A 21981-nucleotide genomic window follows, 5' to 3' on the forward strand; every position below is an offset into this window, starting at 1 on the left:
ACGAGATCTGGGTGTTCTTGTTCATCAGTCACTGAAAGTAAGTATGCAGGTACAGCAGGCAGTGAAGAAAGCTAATGGCATGTTGGCTTTCATAACAAGGGGAGTTGGGTATAGGAGCAAAGAGGTCCTTCTGCAGTTGTACAAGGCCCTGGTGAGACCCCACCTGGAGTATCGTGTGCAGTTTTGGTCTCCAAATTTGAGGAAGAACATTCTTGCTATTGAGGGAGTGCAGCGTAGGTTCACTGAGTTAATTCCAGGGATGGCGGGAATGTCATATGTTGAAAGGTTGCAGCGACTGGGCTTGTATACACTGGAATTTAGAAGGATGAGAGGGGATCTGATTGAAACATATATGATTATTAAGGGATTGGACACGCTAGAGGCAGGAAACATGTTCCTGATGTTAGGGGAGTCCAGAACCAGAGGCCACAGTTTAAGAATAAGGGATAGACCATTTAGAACGGAGTTGAGGAAAAACTTTTTCACACAGAGGGTTGTGGATCTGTGGAGTGCTGTGCCTGAGTGGAGGCCAATTCTCTGGATTCTTTCAAGAAAGAGTTAGATAGAGCTCTTAAAGATAGCGGAGTCAAGGGATATGGGGAGAAGGCAGGAACAGGGTACTGATTGTGGATGATCAGCCATGATCACAGTGAATGGCAGTGCTGGCTCGAAGGGCCGAATGGCCTACCCCTGCACCTATTATCTATTGTCTGTTGTCTCTGGGCACACAGCCAGCAGCCAGCTTTTTGCTTTGGATCTTTTCCGCCTCCCATGACACCGATTTCATGCAGAGGCAATGACCTCGAGTCCGCCTGCCTCCATAGTCATAGTCATACTTTATTGATCCCGGGGGAAATTGATTTTTGTTACAGTTGCATCATAAATAATAAATAGTAATAGAAATAGTAATAGTAATACTACTATTAGTAAATAGTAACAGTCATGGAAATATTAACTAGTAATAAATAGTAATAGAACCATAAATAGTTAAATAGTAATATGTAAATTATGCCAGTAAATTATGAAATAAGTCCAGGATCAGCCTATTGGCTCAGGATGTCTGACCCTCCAAGGGAGGAGTTGTAAAGTTTGATGACCACAGGCAGGAATGACTTCCTATGACGCTCTGTGCTGCATCACAGGGGAATGAGTCTCTGGCTGAATGTACTCCTGTGCCCACCCAGTACATTATGTAGTGGATGGGAGACATTGACCAAGATGGCAGTCAATTTAGACAGCCTCAGCATCGTCCGGCAGATGTTAAAGGACCTCAGTCTCCTCAGGAAATAGAGACGGCTCAGACCCTTCTTGTAGACAGCCTCAGTATTCTTAGACCAGTCCAGTTTATTGTCAGTTTGTATCCCCAGGTATTTGTAATCCTCCACCATGTCCACACTGACCCCCTGGATGGAAACAGGGGTCACCATTACCTTAGCTCTCCTCAGGTCTACCACCAGCTCCTTAGTCTTTTTCACATTAAGCTGCAGATAATTCTGCTCACACCATGTGACAAAGTTTCCTACCGTAGCCCTGTACTCAACCTCATCTCCCTTGCTGATGCATCTAACTATGACAGAGCTATCCGAAAACTTCTGAAGATAACAAGACTCTGTGCAGCAGTTGAAGTCCGAGGTGTAAATGGTGAAGAGAAAGGGAGACAAGACAGTCCCCTGTGGAGCCCCAGTGCTGCTGATCACTCTGTCGGACACACAGTGTTGCAAGCACACGTACTGTGGTCTGCCAGTCAGGTAATCAAGAATCCATGATAGCAGGGAAGCATCCACCTGCATGGCTGTCAGCTTCTCCCCCAGCAGAGCAGGGCGGATGGTGTTGAACGCACTGGAGAAGTCAAAAAACATGACCCTCACAGTGCTCGCTGGCTCGTCCAGGTGGGCATAGACACAATTCAGCAGGTAAGACACGGTTCAGCAGGTAGTTCTCCAGAGCCATGAAATCCCGAAACTCCGAAGGTGAGCTAATCTTCTAAGCTGCATCCTTGGTATATCGAATAACAGCCAATCGTGAGACCCCGAGAGTGGGTCCCATTCCCACAAAGAACCGAAATCAACGTGTAACTCCAAGTCAGGGTCTTCAAACGAACCCTGAAAGGGGAAAATAGAGATATTAAAGATAGAAATAAAGCTGTTTCCGAAGATGCAAGCAAAGGAGTCGCCATTAGGCACCATCGTCTCCAAAGCTCCTCCTCCATATCATGTGTCTTATGGTATTATGGAATTACCAATGCCCAAGAATGGAAAAGCCTGAAAAAAGTGGTGGATACAGGCCAGTCCATGACAGGCAAAGCCCTGCCTGCCATTGAACACATCTTCAAGAAGCACTGTCACAAGAATGTAGCATCCATCATCCAGGACCACCACCATCCAGGCCATGCTCTCTTCTCGCTGCTGCAATCGGAAGGGAGATACAGGAGCCTTTGACACCGCACCACCAGGTTCAGGAACAGTTATTACCCTTCACCATGGGGCTCCTGAACACTCCATGGCGTGGCTTACTTCAATCTCCTCAATGCTGAGCTGACTCCATAACTTGTAAACTTACTTTTCAAGTTCTCTGCAACTCAGTGTTATATATTTACTTTTATTATTTGTGTGATTTATCGTTTGTTGTCTTTTGCACATTACTGTTTGCTAGTCTTTGATATTTAAAGGTTTTCATAAATTCTGTTGTATTTATTTTCCTGAATATGCCTACAAGAAACCCAATCTTAAGTTAGTATATGTGACATATGCGTACTTTGATCATAACTTTACTTTGAACTTTGAAGTAAATCAACTATCAAGTCCATAATGCAAATACCAAAGCTGATTCTCAAAAGTAGAAATGTACAGGGCAGCCAAAACAGAAAGTAAGAACTACAAGACAATACTATTGACTAAGAAAGATGTTCTAATGTAAGTCTCAGAGACTGAAGTCACAGGCTCGTCAGAGGCTCTGTGGGCTCGTGAAGGTGCCTCCGCGTTCTGTCAGTGAAAGCTCCTTACTTTACAAAAAAAATTGTTCACACACTTTTCCTTGGTAAATAATGCTCTTGCCCTTAGCTTTGCCAGTTGTTCCTGTATCACATTAAATATCCCACACTGACTTTGTATAGTTATTAAATTGGCCTTTCTGCAGTTAAGTTTATTTGATTTGTGGCATGAAAGTAGGAATGATGAAAACTAAAATATACCTAACTTTGTCCTTTTCCCTTATGAATGCTAAATTAATTATGATAATTATGACTTAATTTAATTTGCATGCCTCTGGATTATTAACCATTGTCGAATACGTATGGCACATTTGTATCAGGGGCATGGTATTGCGGTAAATTATTCTCCAGAAATTTAGTGCCTTTCAGTACCCATTCACCTTTGACTTTCATGGAAATATCATGAAAACCTTACTAATGCTCCATACTTGTATTTATATATCGTGCTGCTTACTAAGTCCTGAGAAATTTGACTAAGCCTAAATAACATCCCACTGACTGATATTCTCTTATGATTTCATGAAATTTGATCCTTAATTGTCAAAGTTTATCTTTGCCTTTTGCCATTTTCCTTTAAAATATTGTGATATTTAATAAGTTGTTTGGAAATATAGTATTTCTCATTGCACAATTTAACAAATTGCTTCAGTTTTTGTCATTTTAAATTTCATCGTAAAGTTGTTTATTTTAAAACTATAAGCTTTCACACCTATTGAGCTAAATGAATGTTTTCAAGGTTGTAATACCAACATGGATATAACACTGTGCATTGTATTGTATTTGGAAATAGTGAAGACAAAGTTAATTGAACGATGTGTTCACACTGACAAATAGTAATATTTGTGTTTTTGTCTTTCATTAGGATAGTGACATGGAGGTTGATTTTAGTTTGGAATTCACACCCTGGGATTATGATCCTTGGGGACCAACATGCAGCTCATCTCCAGATATTCCCTCTTCCAGTGATTCAAGTTGTAAGTATATCTGTAAAATGTGAGTGATAGGCTTCGATTATACTAGCCAATAAAAAAACAAAACAAAAAATTGGGAATTATCAGTGTGTCATGTTGCATCAGTGAGAAATCAGAGTTGATGTGTTAGGTTGGTGAATGGCCATTAATCTGAGATGTGAATTCCTCTCTCTGCCTGACCTGCAAAATGTTTCCTGAACTTTCTGACTTTTGACCAGCTGTATTTTCCTTGTTTTTAGAAGCTCGCGTTTAAAAAGGGAAGGAAAAATCAGAGACAGCAACAATTTGCGGGAGAAACTGAGGTTTGAGCAGCGTCTGTTGGTAGTGATGGGGGAAGGAAGTATTTGGGTCAAAATCCTGCTTCAGGGCTGTAAATGGAGAAGGGAGATGGCCAGTATCAAGTGCAGAGAGGGAATGGTGAGACAGGAGCCCAATGTGGACTGAGGAGGAGTGAAAGGTGGCAGGCAAGTTGAACCAGGGAGGGGGTTTAAATTTGGGTGACTGTGGGAGGAAAATAATAGATGGAAGCGAAGAGAAAATGAATGAGATGCAGATGGACTGGCGTGTGAGGAGAGGTGGCTGAAGGTAGTAGATAGATGATGGAGGTTGAGAAGCAGGAACACAAAGTGTTGGAATCTGTTAAGTACATGAGGTGATAATGGGAACATAGGGGAGAAGTGAATGGCAAATGAAACCAGAACCGGATTTATTGGGTGGGGATAGAGTTTGTGAGTGAACTATGAGTCTGGTAGGTGGATAACAAAAATGAGTGGTGAGGAGGGGAAAGAGGGGACAAATTTGGGGTGATTAGAATGGGGGAACTGACCAGAAATGAGAGTTATCTAAAATTAGAAAATTTAATATACATGCCAAAGGGTTGTAGACTACTCGTGCAGAATATGAGGTGTTGTTCTTCCAGTTTGTGTTGGGCCCCACCCTGAACTGGTAGCCCCTTGTGTTCTTGCTTATCCACTCCAGTAGCTGTCTGCAACCTTCATTCACTTTTTCTCTCACCTCACCTCTCTTACCACTCTTTTTCTGTCTGTGTTTGCCACTATCTAGCTTCCAACTCCACCCCGCCCTTCTCGGCCTATTGCAACCTGGCTGACCTTTTTTTTACCCTTTCTTAGTTCACCAATCACCTTGGATTCCAGTATCACTACTCCTTTTCTACTACTTACACTTGGTATCTCCCTTCTCCATTCATAGTCCCAATGCAGGGTTTCTACAAAGACATCCCACCCTGCAAAAACTCATTTCAGGGAGGTAGCACCATCAATTTGTGGGAGACTCCCAGGACTTCCGGGAGATGTCTGTAATAGAGTAGCTCCTTCGCAGCTAGCCAGCTAGTTTAAATAACGTTAGCAATGCTAATGAACGAATGACACCTGTTAAACTCAACTCAGCACGTCTTTTACAGTCTTAACCCACCATGGGCAATAGAAAAGTCACTGTTGCAAACAGTGCAGTGAGCAACACTATCATTATTTTTGACCCTTATTAGGCAGGGGTACACTTCAGTGTAGTCTGGGGTAACGTACGTCTTATTTTTTTTTGGAGCAGTCTGCCATGGTGCGCGCGTGTGTCTCTCTCTTTCTCTCTCTCTCTCTCTCTCTCTCTCTCTCTCTCTCTCTCTCTCTCCCTCTCTCCCTCTCTCCCTCTCTCCCTCTCTCCCTCTCTCCCTCTCTCCCTCTCTCCCCCTCTCCCCCTCTCCCCCTCTCCCCCTCTCCCCCTCTCCCCCTCTCCCCCTCTCCCCCTCTCCCCCTCTCCCCCTCTCCCCCTCTCCCCCTCTCTCTCCCTCCCCCCTCTCTCTCCCTCCCCCCTCTCTCTCCCTCCCCCCTCTCTCTCCCTCCCCCCCTCTCTCTCTCCCCCCCTCTCTCTCTCCCCCTCTCTCTTTCTCTCTCTCACAAACAAATTGGTTTCCAGGATATTGTATATAATTTGCGGGCATCAGGGAGCCACTATCAATATGTGGGAGACTCGCAGAACTTCCGGGAGAGGTGGGATGTCTGTCTACATGAAATACCAACAATCATTTCCCTCCACCCCTCACAGATATTGCACAAGCTGCTGAAATGCTTCAGAAGATTAGATCATATTTGAGATTCCAGTGTCTATGGTCTCTTGTCTCTCCATTAGCAGAGGCAGTTTAATTTGAGAGTGAACAATAAAACTTGCTCTCTGTCAATTGAATTTTAACAGATCAGGCAAAAACAGAATAATTGCCTGTTGATATACAAATCTTTTTACTGGATTAGTTAAGTTTATTTAAAAAAAAGTTTCTTTGTATGTCTTTCTCCTGTAGATGGACAAACAACATCTGAGCCTCTGTCTCCAGCTTCAAACTCTTCGGTACATTCTCCTGCAGATTCATTATTACAACATGTAAGCAGCTGCTCCTATTTGCCTAAATGTTTTATGAGTATTTTCTAACAGTGGCATTCACAAATCTACTTTGCAATTTTAAAGCTCTTTTTGATTTTCTTGTTTTATTCTGGAGTGCTTTTGTTTATTTTTTAACACCACTGTACTGTCAAACAATATGTACTGCAATTTGTGTTCATAAACAGCTTTCATTGAATGATAATAGGAAGACAGTGAACGGCAGGTGTCAGAAATTAAATTTTATAATTAATTAAATTGGGCAAACTATGAGAGGATAGGAAATGAGTCCATATGAATTTAGTGTTCACCAAAGCATTGTAGCATTTATGTGACAGCTGCAAGCTCTGCAGGTGGCCAGATGGAGGAGACTAAATGTTCATGGTGACGTTAGAAAATGGCTCATGCATTTGAAATTTGATGCCTGATGCGTTATAAAACATTGCATGCTTGGACCCTTCTACACAGTTCTGTCACATCCTGCCAGTTTTGGTACGTGACCAAAATCCCAACAATCAGTCTCTTTCCACCAAATATTGTTATTTTTATTGTTTTGAGTATAAGAATATGAAACACCAGAATGCTGCCAATTGGTTCTTTGGGTCAGTAGGGTTATGATCCAATAAGATTACATCTGCTCCAACCTTGGACTTAGTGCTGTTTTCCTCATCTCTCTCCATAATCTACATTCCCTTCAAATATGTGTCAGTCACTGCCTTGAACGTATTCAGTGATTTAGTCACTAAGGCTCTTGTGACAGAGAATTCCAAAGGGTAACAACCTTCCGACAGAAGAACTTTCTTAGTTACCTTTTAAAATGTAATTTCCTCACCACTGGCATCTTGTACCTTCTTAACTGAAACTGAAATAAAAATATTTATGCATAACTTGCACTTACAAATTGACATTCAGTCACTTGTAATTGGCCATGTTTACATGTTAATTCTTTGTGTCTCTGTCCCAAGAAAGTGAATTCTAATAATACCTCTGCAATAGGAATATGTTAATTGTTTTCTGTCCTTTGTTTCTCGTGCCTTTGGTAAATAATGGAGTGACAATCAGCAATTTTCATTTCCAGAATTAAAGTTTTTGATGATTGAGGATTTGCATCTTCAGCAGCACAATTTTTGTACCAAATGGAAATGATTAAATGCTTGGAAGTTATTTACCTTTTAATCTCATTATCTTTTTCATTCCTTTGAAGTTTAAATTCATTCATTTCCTGCCTTTGATTTGGTTTCATTATTTGTTATATTTCCAATATTTTATCCATTAACCCTGAAGAGTAGCTGCATTCTTTATATAACACGTGTACTTCTGCTTGACATTTTTCATGGGGAATATTCATAAAAATTGCAACAGATGGCCTGCAAATGCTCCTTCTCATAACATACATTGTTTCTATACCAGACTGTTTCAATCTTTAAAACTTCAAAACAGAACATTTTATGGGTTTGATGAACTATAGTTGTAGTTTTGTATAGTTGTAGGAGGTGTTTGTGTTTAAATTAATTTGCCTCAAGTAATGATTGTTTCTGTCTTGCTGTTCATGTTCTTATGTTGAGAGTAACTAGACTTTATAACATTTTCTGAATTATCTTGATCCCATCTAACCCATTGATTGTCAATTTTATTCCATTTCATTTCTTTTTCACATAATGAGTATCCTCTTCATCTTTTTTTCCTGTTGTTTCTAATTGGAGTATTTAATTTCTTGGACTTTCTCCCCAATCTTTTTTCTCACTGCATACATCACTGAATTCAACTGCTTTGAACAAAAATGAGATGCTATCCCTATCAATGGGCAAACATTCCAGAGTAACCGGTGGAGCGTTGTTGGAACATTGTGCTCCTTCACTGGGATTCCAAAATTACTTGGCTTTCCTTGCAATGATGCCAGTATTCCCCCACAAAATCTGTTCCACAGTTGAACTTTTGGTCAGAGTTGAAAGCACGTGTTATAAGTTTTTTGAAGTATGAAGTATAATTTGCTGTTTTATGGCAAATATGGACCAACAAAATTTTGGATACACAGTAAAGCATTTGGAACAGTCAATTATGTGGTGTTCTCAAAAATAATATCAGAGGAGATGTATTTTGGAGGTGTATGAGAGAATTTGTCTTCTGTTAATGTAATTACTGTGATTGCCATCTTTTAAACAGGAAGATCTTCTCTGCTTTTCACCACAATCCTCTCCAATCTCAGCATCTAGTACAAGCAGTGAATGTTCTAACACAGCAGAAGAGTTAAAAGTGAAGCATTTGCCTGAAGTAAAACCTCAAGGTATGGCTACCTGGAAAGGTTGAGTGGGCTGGGCTGGATTCTTCTTGAGTTTAAAAGAGAAGGAGGGTCATGAATTGGAATCATGAGATCCTGAGGAGTCGTGATTGGAATTTGGAGAAGTTATTTCCTCTTGTGGGGAGAATATAGAACGAGGGTTAATATAGTAGAATAAGGTTTTTTTTCAGGCAGAAAAGAGGCCAAATGTTTTTTTTCCTGGGAGTTGTGACTATCCTTATGCTGTTCCTCAAAAGGTGGTCTTAAAATATTGTTCAAACTCCTGGTTTTCCACCTCTTACATGTCAGTTAGTCACAGGTTCATATAGCATTGACACAGGCCCTCTGGCTCAACTCAACCATGACAACCAAGATGCCTATCTAAGCTAAGTCCATTTCCCTGCCTTTGGTGCATATCCCTCTTGAAACTTTTCCTATCCATGTACCAGTCCAAATATTATTTTAAATATTGTTTATGTATTTGCCTCAGCAGTTTTCTCTGGCAGTTTGGCCCATTTCAAGCATTATGTGTATTATAGTTAATATATATTAACTTCCATATCCAGGAGTGCCTAATACTCCCTGTCATTATAATATCTGAAATCTGTCTCATATTTGAGATTTCTTTTTAAGCTTTTGTTCACCTCCAGTTTTAATTGCTGTGCTGTTAAAAATTTTGTTTTAACTGCTTTGGATGTCAACTCCAGAATTTCAGCCCTTTGCCACCTTGTTCCTTTTTTCTCGGCGGGACACTGTTTAAAAGTCACCTTGACCAAACTTGTAGACATTTGCTCCAATGGCCCTGTGGTTTGGTGTCAAAATTCTGAGAATTCTTGTAATCATTTCAGTTATTTTACCAAAAGTCACTATTTATCATGAGATTTCCCTTTTAAGACAGAGGAGGTGAATTTTTTCTTGGAGGTATTAAAATAGAGGAGCTGTATACCATACAAGCAATCTCTTTGGCCCATAAGTCCAATTGAGTTTTGGGCCTTTGCAATTCTTTCTGAAAAGGTGATGATGTAAGATTCTTTTAATATTGTTAGGGCAGAGGAAGCTTGATTCTCAATTAAACAATAGTAAAAGGTTAGTTTAAGTAGTTGGGAAAATCCTCCAAAAAGTAGTAGGTACGGCCCAGACCATCACGAGTAAAGCTGCCCCCCCCCCCACCATTGAGCACATCATTGTACATGAAGTGTTGTTGCAGGAAAGCAGCATCCATCTTTAGGGACCCTCACCACTCAAGACATACTCTCTTCCCGTTGCTGCCATCAGGATGAAGGTACAGGAGCCTCGGGATTCATATTTCCAGGTTTAGGAACAGTGACTGTCCCTCAGGCTCTCGAACCAAAGGATATAATTTCAGTCAACTTCACTTGCCCCATCATTGATTGAAATATTCCCACAACTATGAACTCACTTTCAAGGACACTTCATCTGTGTTCTTGATATTTATTGCTTATTTATTTATTATTATTTCTTCCCTATTGTATTTGCAATTTGTTGTCTCTTGCATGCTGGTCGAACACCCAAGCTGGTGCAGTCTTTCATTGATTCTATTATGGTTATTATTTTATTATGGAGATGCTTGCAAGAAAATGAATTTCAAGGTTGTGTATGGTGACATATATGTACTTTGATAATAAATTTACTTTGAAATTTGAATGTGAAGTTAAAGTGACATAGAACCATAGAACCATAGAACATTACAGCACAGAAACAGGCCTTTTGGCCCTTCTTGGCTGTGCCGAACCATTTTTCTGCCTAGTCCCACTGACCTGCACCTGGACCATATCACTCCATGCACCTCTCATCCATGTACCTGTCCAAGTTTTTCTTAAATGTTAAAAGTGAGCCCGCATTTACCACTTCATCTGGCAGCTCATTCCACATTCCCACCACTTGCTGTGTGAAGAAGCCCCCCCTACTGTTTGCTTTAAACTTTTCCCCCTTCACCCTTAACCCATGTCCTCTGTTTTTTCTCCCCTAGCCTTAGTGGAAAAAGCTTGCTTGCATTCACTTTATCTATACCCATCATAATTTTAAATATCTCTATCAAATCTCCCCTCTTTCTTTTACGCTGCAGGGAATAAAGTCCTAACCTATTCAACCTTTCTCTGTAACTCAGTTTCTCAAGTCCTGGCAACATCCTTGTAAAACTTCTTTGCACTCTTTCAACCTTATTAATATCCTTCCTGTAAACTCCATCTGCCATTTTTCCGCCCATTTTTCCAGCTGGTCCAAATCCCTCTGCAAGCTTTGTAAACCTTCCTCACTATCCACTACACCTCCTATCTTTGTATCATCAGCAGATTTGCTGATCCAATTTACCACATTATCATCCAGATCAATAAACTGGACTGGTCAAAGAACACTGAGGCTGTCTACAAGAAGGGTCAGAGCCATCTCTATTTCCTGAGGAGACTGAGGTCCTTTAACATCTGCCGGACGATGCTGAGGATGTTCTACGAGTCTGTGGTGGCCAGTGCTATCATGTTTGCTGTTGTGTGCTGGGGCAGCAGGCTGAGGGTGGCAGACACCAACAGAATCAACAAACTCATTCGTAAGGCCAGTGATGTTGTGGGGATGGAACTGGACTCTCTGACGGTGGTGTCTGAAAAGAGGATGCTGTCCAAGTTGCTTGCCATCTTGGACAATGTCTCCCATCCACTACATAATGTACTGGTTGGGCACAGGAGTACATTCAGCCAGAGACTCATTCCACCGAGATGCAACATAGAGCGTCATAGGAAGTCATTCCTGCCTGTGGCCATCAAACTTTACAACTCCTCCCTTGGAGGGTCAGACACCCTGAGCCAATAGGCTGGTCCTGGACTTATTTCATAATTTACTGGCATAATTTACATATTACTATTTAACTATTTATGGTTTTATTACTATTTAATTATTTATGGTGCAACTGTAACGAAAACCAATTTCCCCAGGGATCAATAAAGTATGACTATGACTGTATAGATGACAAATAACAATGGACCCAGCACTGGTCCCTGTGGCACACCACTAGTCACAGGCCTCCACTCAGAGAAGCAATCCTCCACTACAACTCTCTGGCTTCTTCCATTGAGCCAATATCTAATCCAATTTACTTCCTCTCCATGTATACCTAGCGACTGAATCTTCCTAACTAACCTCCCATGTGGGACCTTGTCAAAGGCCTCACTGAAGTCCATGTAGACAACACCCACTGCCTTCCCTTCATCCACTTTCCTGGTAACCTCCTCGAAAAACTCTAATAGATTTGTTAAACATGACCTACCACGCACAAAGCCATGTTGACTCTCCCTTATAATTCCCTGTCTGTTCAAATACTTGTAGATCCTATCTCTTAGTACTCCTTCCAGTAATTTACCTAGTACCGAGGTCAAATTTACCGGCCTATAATTTCCCAGATTACATTTAGAACCTTTTTAAACAACAGAACAACATGAGCTATCCTCAAACAACAGGAATTCTGCAGATGCTGGAAATTCAAGCAACACACATAAAAGTTGCTGGTGAATGCAGCAGGCCAGGCAGCATCTCTAAGAAGAGGTGCAGTCGACGTTTCAGGCCGAGACCCTTCGTCTCTTCCTAGAGATGCTGCCTGGCCTGCTGTGTTCACCAGCAACTTTTATGAGCTATCCTCTAATCCTCTGGCACCTCAACTGTAGATACCGACATTTTAAATATATCTGCCAGGGCCCCTGTAATTTCAACACTAGTCTCCTTCAAGGTCCGAGAGAATACGCTGTCAGGTCCTGGGGACCTACTTATCTATTTATCTATGTAAACACGAGGAATTCTACTCTGATTTGCCTCAAGCACCTCCTCCTCCTCAATCTGTAAAGGTTCCATGACCTCACTACTTGTTTGCCTTATTTCCACTGACTCCATGGCAGTTTCCTTAGTAAATACAGATGCAAAAAACCCATTTAAGATCTGCCCCATTTCTTTTGGTTCCATACATAGCTGACCACTCTGATCTTCAAGAGGACCAATTTTATCCCTTACTATCCTTTTGCTCTTAATATACCTGTAGAAGCTCTTTGGATTATCCTTCATCTTGACTGCCAAAGCAACCTCATGTCTTCTTTTAGCCCTCCTGATTTCTTTCTTAAGTTTTTTTTGTACTTTTTATACTCCTCAAGCACCTTATTTGCCTCCTGCTTCCTATACATGTCATACATCTCTCTCTTCTTCTTTGTCTGAGTTCCAATATCCATTAAGAACCAAGGTTCCTTAGTCTTATTCACTTTGCCTTTAATCCTGACAGGAACATACAAACTCTGCTCTCTCAAAATTTCTCCTTTGAAGGCCTCCCACTTACCAATCACATCCTTGCCAGAGAACAACCTGTCCCAATCCACACCTTTTAGATCCTTTCTCATTTCTTCAAATTTGGCCTTCTTCCAGTTTGGAACCTCAACCCCAGGACCCGATCTATCTTCATCCATGATCAAGTTGAATCTAATGATGTTATGATCACTGGAACCAGAGTGTTCCCCTACACACACTTCCGTCACCTGTCCTAACTCGTTTCCTAATAGGAGATCTAATATTGCATCCACTCTAGTTGGTACCTCTATATATTGATTTAGAAAACTTTCCTGAACACATTTTACAAACTCTAACCCCTCTAGACCTTTAACAGTATGGGAATCCCAATCAATATATGGAAAATTAAAATCCCCTACTATCACAACTTTATGTTTCCTGCAGTTATCTTCTATCTCTCTGCAGATTTGCTCCTCCAATTCTTGCTGACTATTGGGTGGTCTGTTATACAACTTCATTAACGTGGTCATACCTTTCCTGTTTTTCAGCTCCACCCATATGGCCTTGGTAGACAAGCCCTCTAATCTGTCCTGCCTGAGCACTGCTGTAACATTTTCCCTGACTAGCAATGCCACCCCACCCCCCCGCACCCTTCATTGCTCATTATTTATGGTGCAACTGTAACAAAAAACAATTTCCCTCGAGATCAATAAAGTATGACTATGACTACACCAGTTCCTCAGCCACGTGTTCATCTGCCAGAACATCCTATTCTTACCCTCACTGGCACGTGGCACAGGTAGCAATCCTGAGATTACCACACTCGAGGTCCTGCTTTTTAACTTCCTACTGAGCTCTCTATACTCTCTGTCCAGGACCTCCTCACTCTTTCTTCCTACGTCAATGGTACCGATGTGTACCATGACATCTGGCTGATCACCCTCCCACTTCAGAATGCTGTGCACGCAATCAGAGACATCCCTGGCACCCGAGAGGCAACAAACCATCCGGGAGTCTCTGTCATGACCACTGAACCTCCTTTCTGTACCTCTAACTATCGAGTCCCCTATCACTACCACTCTCCTCTTCTTCCACCCTCCCTTCTGCACTGCAGAACCAGACTCAGTGCCAGAGATCTGGCTGCCACAGCTTGTCCCAGTCGGAATACTTGTCGTTGAGGGGAATGGACTCAGGGGAACGCTGCTCTGACTGCCCTTTCCCCTTCCCTCACCTGACATCATCTACACTTTTAAGTGACAGGGAAGACATAAACAGCTAAGAGGCCTACTTCAACATATAATTTTTAATTCTATTTAATTCTATCTCTGTGTGAAAACTGCCTGATTTGGATGGGTAAAATATAAGGGTAATGTTACCCTTTTGCCGCTGTACCATTGAGAGCATACTCACCAACTGCATCTCAGTGTGATATGGCAATTGTCCCGTGTCGGACCGCAAAGCACTCCAGTGTGTGGTGAAAACTGCCCAGCGGATTATTGGCACCCAATTGCCCACCATTGAGAATATGTACCATAAACGCTGCCTGGGCAGGGTGAAAAGCATCAGGGATGCATCTCACTCTAACCATGGACTATTTACCCTCCTCCCATCCGGTAGGCGCTACAGGAGCCTCCGTTCCCGCACCAGCAGGCACAGGAAGAGCTTCTTCCCTGAGGCTGTGACACTGCTGAACCTCTCATCACAGCGCGAAGCAGTATTGCATCCGCATTGTACTGTCTCAGTACTTTTATATTTGTGTGCTGTGGCACTTTTTTTATTTGCAGTAATTTTGTAAATAACACTGCTCTTTGCTTTTCTGGTCAGATGCTAAATGCAGTTCATTGGCTTTGTATCTGTACTCAGCACAATGACAAAGTTGAATCTAATCTAATCTAATCTAATCTAAATATTGCACATTTTTTACATTTTTGACACAACTGTCCTAGTTGGTTTTTAAAAACGCAAACACGAGGAAGTCTGCAGATGCTGGAATTCCAAGCAACACACATAAAAGTTGCTGGTGAACGCAGCATCTCTAGGAAGAGGTACAGTCGACGTTTTGGGCCGAGACCCTTTGTCAGGACTAACTGAAAGAAGAGCTAGTCAGAGATTTGAAAGTGGGAGGGGGACGTGGAGATCCGAAATGATAGGAGAAGACAGGAGGGGGAGGGATGGAGCCAAAAGCTGGACAGTTGATTGGCAAAAGGGATATGAGAGGATCATGGGAGAGGAGGCCAGGGAGAAAGAAAAGGAGGAGGAGGGAAGCCCAGAGGATGGGCAAGGGGTATAGTGAGAGGGACAGAGGGAGAAAAAGGAGAGAGAGAAAAAGAATGTGTGTATATAATGTATATATAGTGAGAGGGATATATATATAGAGAGAGAGAGAGAGAGAGACCGTCCGTCCGTCCGTCCTAGTTGGTAAATATTTTTAAGCAAATAAACTCTTGACTTCACTCTGAAAATTGACCTTAAAAGTCCATCAATGTTGCACGAGTACTATCATCCTGTTTGTGCCAAACTGATAAAATTCTTTTTGTTTAATTGTTTAACTGATAAAATTCTTTTTGTTTAATTGAGTTAGTATTCAAATGTCTTGTGACCCATTTACCATGGGACAAGTTGTGCTTTTACAAAATAGAAGTCATCTGCTTAGGGAAAATAAAGATGTTTCTCGGTGGAAATAGTAATATCTATTATAAAGAAAAATGACATTTGTACTAAGCACTCACTAGTTTGGTTCCAGTGATTGCATGTGAGACAGTAATTTTAGCAGAAAAATATATACTGCTTTATCAATAATAGGACATGCTACTCAGAAATTTGATTCTGCCAATAATATGCAATGGCATGAAATTATCTGTTCAAAAATTACTGTGTACATACATCTATTGATGCTTCTGGACACTTCTTCAGTGATGTTCCTGGAATCATCGGGTGTTTCGGGTCTTTCAACATCATACAAACTCCTCCAGGTGACCCAGCCAGGGCTGATCAGACCCCAGCTTGTGTCCAGATGGCTAGCTACTTATGACTCCATGGCTCCCCTCTTTTGAGCCACAGTCATCTTGAGGCCCTCTCTGCCACATTGGTGGTACTGCGGATGGCTCTCCTCTTCCTCTCTCCTTCGATGCCCAAAATGCTGAAGACTCTAACTAAAGAACGGGCTGCGAATCCCCTACAACCAACCTCCACTGGGAGACACCTCGCTCTCCATCCAGCCTGCTGACAGTTGCTGATCAGTCCTGCGTACTTGGAGAGCTTCCTTTCAAAGGCCTCCTCCAAGCTATCTTCCCATGGGACTGTCAGCTCCAGCACCACCACTTGTTTAGTAGACTCAGACACTAGGACAATGTCTGGTCGCAAGGTGGTGGCTGCGATATGTTTGGGGAACTTCAGCTGCTCTTCGAGGTCCACCAACAGCTGCCAGTCCCTTGCAGAGGTCAGAATGCCTGCAGATGTTCTTTTGGCAGGTATTGGCTGCTCCCCAGCTCTGACAAAGGCAATGGTCTGCTTGGAGGGTCGGGACCGCTTTGCCCACTCAAATCCTGCGCTGACGGCTTCAGCGATGATCTTCAGGACCTGATCATGCCTCCACCTGTACCGTCCCTCACCAAGTGCCCTTGCACAGCCGCTGAGGATGTGCTCCCGGGTTCCTCGCTTGGAGCACAGTGGGCACGCAGACGACTCTGCCTTGCCCTATGTGTGCAGGTTTGATGGGCTTGGAAGCACATTGTTCACTGCCTGGATGAGAAATTGGATGCGGTGTGGTTCGGCTTTCCAAGGATTAGCCCAGGTCACTTTCCTGTCAACCGCATTCTCCCATCTTGTCCAAGCTCCCAGTTGCTTCATTCCCACCGCCTTGCAGGCTCTCATCTCCTCCACTACTGCTCTCACCTCCTCCTGAACTAGACGACGCCTTTCCTTCCCTCTGGTGTCCATTTGGGGAGTTGGAAAGGATCCTAGCCCAGCTCGGCCTTGTGTGACCACTCCCACCAGCCTCCTGTGACGCAGCCTCGCCTCTGCCTCCTGAACAGCTGCCTCTGCCCTCCACTTCCTGCTGTACTTACTTGGATCCCTGCTCTAGCCACCTTCGGGTCACTTGAGTCCCTATACTGTAGCATTTCTCTGGCTTTTGTTACCTTGAATTCTTCCTCCAAGGATTTGAAGGGCAGTTGCAGTTTGTTGTGGTGTCCATAGAGTGCGATGCTGCTCAGGCTCTTTGGCAGCCCCAGCCATCTGCTGAGGTGGTTGCTAACCCTCCTCTCTAAGGTTTCGACTGTCGAGATTGGAACTGCATAGATGAGGAGGAGCCACAGGATTCTGGGAAGAATGCCATGCTGATACACCCAGGCTTTAAACTTCCCAGGTAGGCCAGACTTGTCCACAGATTTCAGCCAGCCATCCAACTCGGTACAGGTTGCCTGAATGGATGTTGTGTCCCTTAAAGAGCTGTCAAAAACTTTGCCTAAGCTCTTGACTGGCTTTTCTGTGATGGTTGGGATGGCTGTGCCTGCGATGCTGAACTGGAGCTTGTTCTTCACCTTCCCTTTCCTCAGCACCATCGATCTTGATTTGGCAGGTTTGAAACGCATCCGGGCCCACTCCACCATCTTTTCGAGCCCTTGCAGAATCCTCCGGCAGCTTGGGACTGATTCTGTGGTGACTGTGAGGTCATCCATGAATGCCCTGATAGGTGGTTGCCGTTGAGCAGAATTCATTCTGGGCCCTCTGGACTCTGGTTCAGCAGACTTAGTGTGCATGTTGATGGCTAGGAAGAACAGTGTCACTGAGATAGTGCACCCTGTGATGATGCCGATCTCCACCTTGTGCCAGGTTGATGTAATTGCTCCTGAAGAGACCCTCATCCTGAAGTTGCTGTAATAATCAGCGATAAAGTCTCTGATTCTGCTGGGGACGTGATATTTGGTCAGTGTGAGCTGCACCAGCTTGTGCGGAATGGAGCCATATGCATTTGCCAGGTCCAGCCACAACACTGACAGGTTGCCCTTGTTCTCTTTGGCCTCCCTGATGAGCTGTGTCACCACACCGATGTGCTCCAGACAGCCTGGCATCCCTGAAATGCCACCCTTCTGGACTGATGTATCAATATAGGTGTTCTTTGCTAGGTAGGTGCACAACCGGTTAGAAACTGCACTGAAGAAGATCTTCGCCTCGACACACAGCAGGGAGATGATGCGAAACTGATCTATCTGGGTAGCATTTTCGTCCTTCGGGATCCACACCCCTTCAGCCACTCTCCACTGTTCTGGGATCTTCCCCCTTCTCCAGAAGATTCTCAGGATCTTCCACAGACGCAGCAGGAGTTTGGGGCAGTTCTTGTACACTTTGTACGAGGTGTTGCTTGGTCCTGGAGCCTTGCTTGGTCCTGGAGCCGAGCTTGCCCTTGCTTTGCGGACGACCTCTCTGACTTCCTTTTGTTGCAGCTCTGACATGTCGAACTGCACATCCGGTTCATGTGGGTCTATTAGGATGTCGCACTCTCCCAACTCCTGCTCTCTTTCAGGATCGTTATACATCTTCTTCAGATGTTGGTCTATGTCTTCCTGCGAACAGGCCAGTTTCCCACTTCGCTTCTCCCCCAGCAACTCCTTGGTGAACTTGAAGGGGTTGGCGATAAAGGCAGCACGCTTTCGAGCCCTTTCACGACGCCGCCTCCGATGCCACTCTGCCCGGCGGAGGACCCTGATCTTCATTTGTAGTATGCACATCAGCTGGGCCAAGCCAATGCGCTCCTCTTCTCCTGCCTCCTTGTATTGGGACTTCAGCGCTTTCATCTCCTGCCTGATGTTGTGGATCCTCAATGCTCTTTGGTTCTTCGAGTAAGATGTTTCGGAGCCTTCCTTCTCCTCTTCTCTGAACCGTTCAGCTGCGATACTAACAATAATTGTTGTCATGGTTTGCAGCTTCCTATCAACCCCTCCCTTCGCCGTTGCCTCCAGAATTTGGTTAACATCGTCATCAAACTGCTTCCACAGTGAAGTCATGTTAGCTGCAGGCCATTTGGTCTGCCTCCCGTTAGATTTCACCTTCGAGGGATTAGATTGCAACACTTGGAGGTTCCGGGCACTATGGGGTGACTCCGGGCCTGGCCCCTCCTTCGTCTCACCAGGTTGGACACCTGCGCGTTGTGTTGCTCCTGCTCCCGCCAAACACTTCATCCTCGCTTGGTGGATCTTCAAGCCGCAATCGTTCTTGCTGATTTTGCCACATGCACACTGCTTCCTCATTGTCGTTTGTTCACTGCCTGGGTCTGATGTCGTTGTGTCCATCCAACTGGGGTGCTCATCCTCCCCCCCTCTCGGGCACCCCTCGGGGTATCTTTTCCTTAGATTCTTTGTGGCTTTTGTGGGGTCCTCCTCTCAGATTGGGATGCAGATTGGGTTCCCAGCCCGTTCTGCCCTGGTTGCCGTTTCTCCGGGCTGTCACTGACTCTCCAGTCGTCACCACTCTTTTCCTGGTTGTCACCCAGTCTTTCCTGGTTGTCACTGATTAACTCAGGGTGTAAGCTGTTTACATACATCTATTGATGCTTCTGGACACATCTTCAGTGATGTTCCTGGAATCATCGGGTGTTTCAGGTCTTTCAACATCATACAACCTCCTCCAGGTGACCCAGCCGGGGCTGATCAGACCCCAGTTTGTGTCCAGATGGCTAGCTACTTATGACTCCATGGCTCCCCTCTTTTGAGCCACAGCCATCTTGAGGCCCTCTCTGCCGCATCAGTGGTACTGCGGATGGCTCTCCTCTTCCTCTCTCCCTCGATGCCCAAAATGCTGAAGACTCTAACTAAAGAACGGGCTGCGAATCCCCTACAACCAACCTCCACTGGGAGACACCTCGCTCTCCATCCAGCCTGCTGACAGTTGCTGACCAGTCCTGCGTACTTGGAGAGCTTCCTTTCAAAGGCCTCCTCCAAGCTATCTTTCCATGGGACTATCAGCTCCAGCAGCACCACTTGCTTAGTACACTCAGACACTAGGACAATGTCTGGTTGCAGGGTGGTGGCTACGATATGGTTGGGGAACTTCAGCTGCTCTTCGAGGTCCACCAACAGCTGCCAGTCCCTTGTAGAGATCAGAATGCCTGCAGATGTTCTTTTGGCAGGAATTGGCTGCTCCCCAGCTCTGGCAAAGGCAATGGTCTGCTTGGAGGGTCGGGACCACTTCACCCACTCAAATCCTGCGCTGACGGCTTCAGCGATGGTCTTCAGGACCTGATCATGCCTTCACCTGTACAGTCCCTCACCAAGTGCCCTTGCACAGCCGCTGAGGATGTGCTCCAGAGTTCCTCGCTTGGAGCACAGTGGGCACGCAGATGACTCTGCCTTGCTCCATGTGTGCAGGTTTGATGGGCTTGGAAGCACATCGTACACTGCTTGGATGAGAAATTGGATGCGGTGTGGTTCGGCTTTCCAAAGATCAGCCCAGGTCACTTTCCTCTCAACCACATTCTCCCATCTTGTCCAAGCTCCCTGTTGCTTCATTCCCACCGCCTTGCAGGCTCTCGTCTCCTCCACTACTGCTCTCACCTCCTCCTGAACTAAGTCTGCAATAATAACTGGTACTGTTATTGGAGGAAATCGTTTATCTAATTGTCTCATCTGACCTAGCTTTTAAATTCAGGTAAATTTGGTATCTGGTTCAATTCACAAGGTGAAGGACAATCAAAGGTCAAACTGAGTTTGTTGTCCAGGTACCTGTATGTTACCATAAACTGCCCTGAGATTCATTTCCTTGCAGGTATTTAGAAATACAATAGAAAGTACAAAAAATACATAAAGAGTGACAAATAACCAATTTGCAAAAGAAGACATACTATGCAAATAAAAGTACTGAGGACATGATTTGTAAGGAGTCCTTGAAAGTGAGTCTTTCGGTCATAGAATCAGGTCAGAGTAGAGTTGTCCATGTTGTTCTGGAGCCTAATGGTTGTAGGGTGAAAACAGTTCCTGAATCTTGTGGGGTGGAACCTAAGCATTCTGTATCTCCCACCCAGTGGTAAAAGGGAGAAGAGCGCTTGGCCTGGATGGTGGGGGTCAACACACCACAGCAAATTCCTAATCTATGTAAACGTATATGATGAATAAAGTTGATCCTTTGAATGCTGCTTTCTTGTGGCAGCATTTCATGTAAATCTATTCAGTGGTGGGGAGGGCTTTAGTTGAGATGTAATGGGCTGCCTCCACCTTTTCTTTCGCCTTTTCTTTTTCTGGAAATTGGTGGTTTCATACCTGGTCATGATGCAACCCATCAGGATACTTTCCACTGTACATCGATTTGTCAACTTTTTTGGCAATGTGCTAAATCTGCTCAAACCTCTGAGAGAGTAGAGGTGCTATTATGCCTTCTTTGTGATGAAACTTAAGTGCTGGCCCCAGGAGAGATCCTCTGCTATTTTAACACCAAAGAATTTGAAGTTTCTGATACTCTGTACCTCCAATCCCCTAATGAGGACTGGCTCATGGACCTCCAGTTTATTCCTCCTGCAGTCAGTAATCAGCTCTTCAGTTTTGTTGACTTTGAATGAGAGGTTGTTGTTGTGGCACCATTCAACCAGATTTTCAGTCTCTCTCCTATATGCTGATTCGTCAACCACCTTTGATTTGGCTAACAACAGTGATGTCATCAGCATACTTAAATACAGCCTCAGAGCTGTGCTTAACCCCACTATCATACTTATAAAGTGAGTAAAGCAGGGGCTAAGCACACAGCCTTATGATGAGTCTGAAAGAGATGTTGTTAGAGTCATAGAGAGCTACAGCACAGAAATCGGCCCTTTGGCCCATCTAGTCCATGCCAAACTGTTATTCTGCCTAGTCCCATTGTCTTGCACCTTGATACCCCTCCCATTCTTGTATTTATCTAAACTTCTCTTAAATGTTGAAATTGAACCCAAATTCACCACTTCCACTGGCGGCTCATTCTATACTCTTACCACCTTCTGAACAAAGAGATTTCCCCTCGTGTTACTCTTAAATATTTCACATTTCACCTTTAACTCATGACCTCAAGTTCTAATCTCACCCAACCTCAGTGGAAAATACCTGCTTTGAATAACCCAATCT

The 21981-nt window shown here is 43.9% G+C and overlaps 1 protein-coding gene across 3 annotated transcripts in view; it reads left to right on the forward strand.

Annotated features, from left to right (window-relative positions):
• Nucleotides 1–21981, forward strand: part of atf6 (activating transcription factor 6) — a 420957-nt gene that overhangs the window by 48450 nt on the left and 350526 nt on the right. For all 3 annotated transcript variants that reach the window (XM_072274311.1, XM_072274312.1, XM_072274313.1), the window contains exons 3-5: nt 3852–3963; nt 6266–6345; nt 8506–8626. In XM_072274311.1, the coding sequence (XP_072130412.1) occupies nt 3852–3963; nt 6266–6345; nt 8506–8626 (313 nt within the window). The remainder of the gene's footprint in view (nt 1–3851; nt 3964–6265; nt 6346–8505; nt 8627–21981) is intronic.

Source organism: Mobula birostris, chromosome 12 (assembly GCF_030028105.1).
Source record: "Mobula birostris isolate sMobBir1 chromosome 12, sMobBir1.hap1, whole genome shotgun sequence".
In the NCBI taxonomy this organism is placed as follows: Eukaryota; Metazoa; Chordata; class Chondrichthyes; order Myliobatiformes; family Myliobatidae; genus Mobula; species Mobula birostris.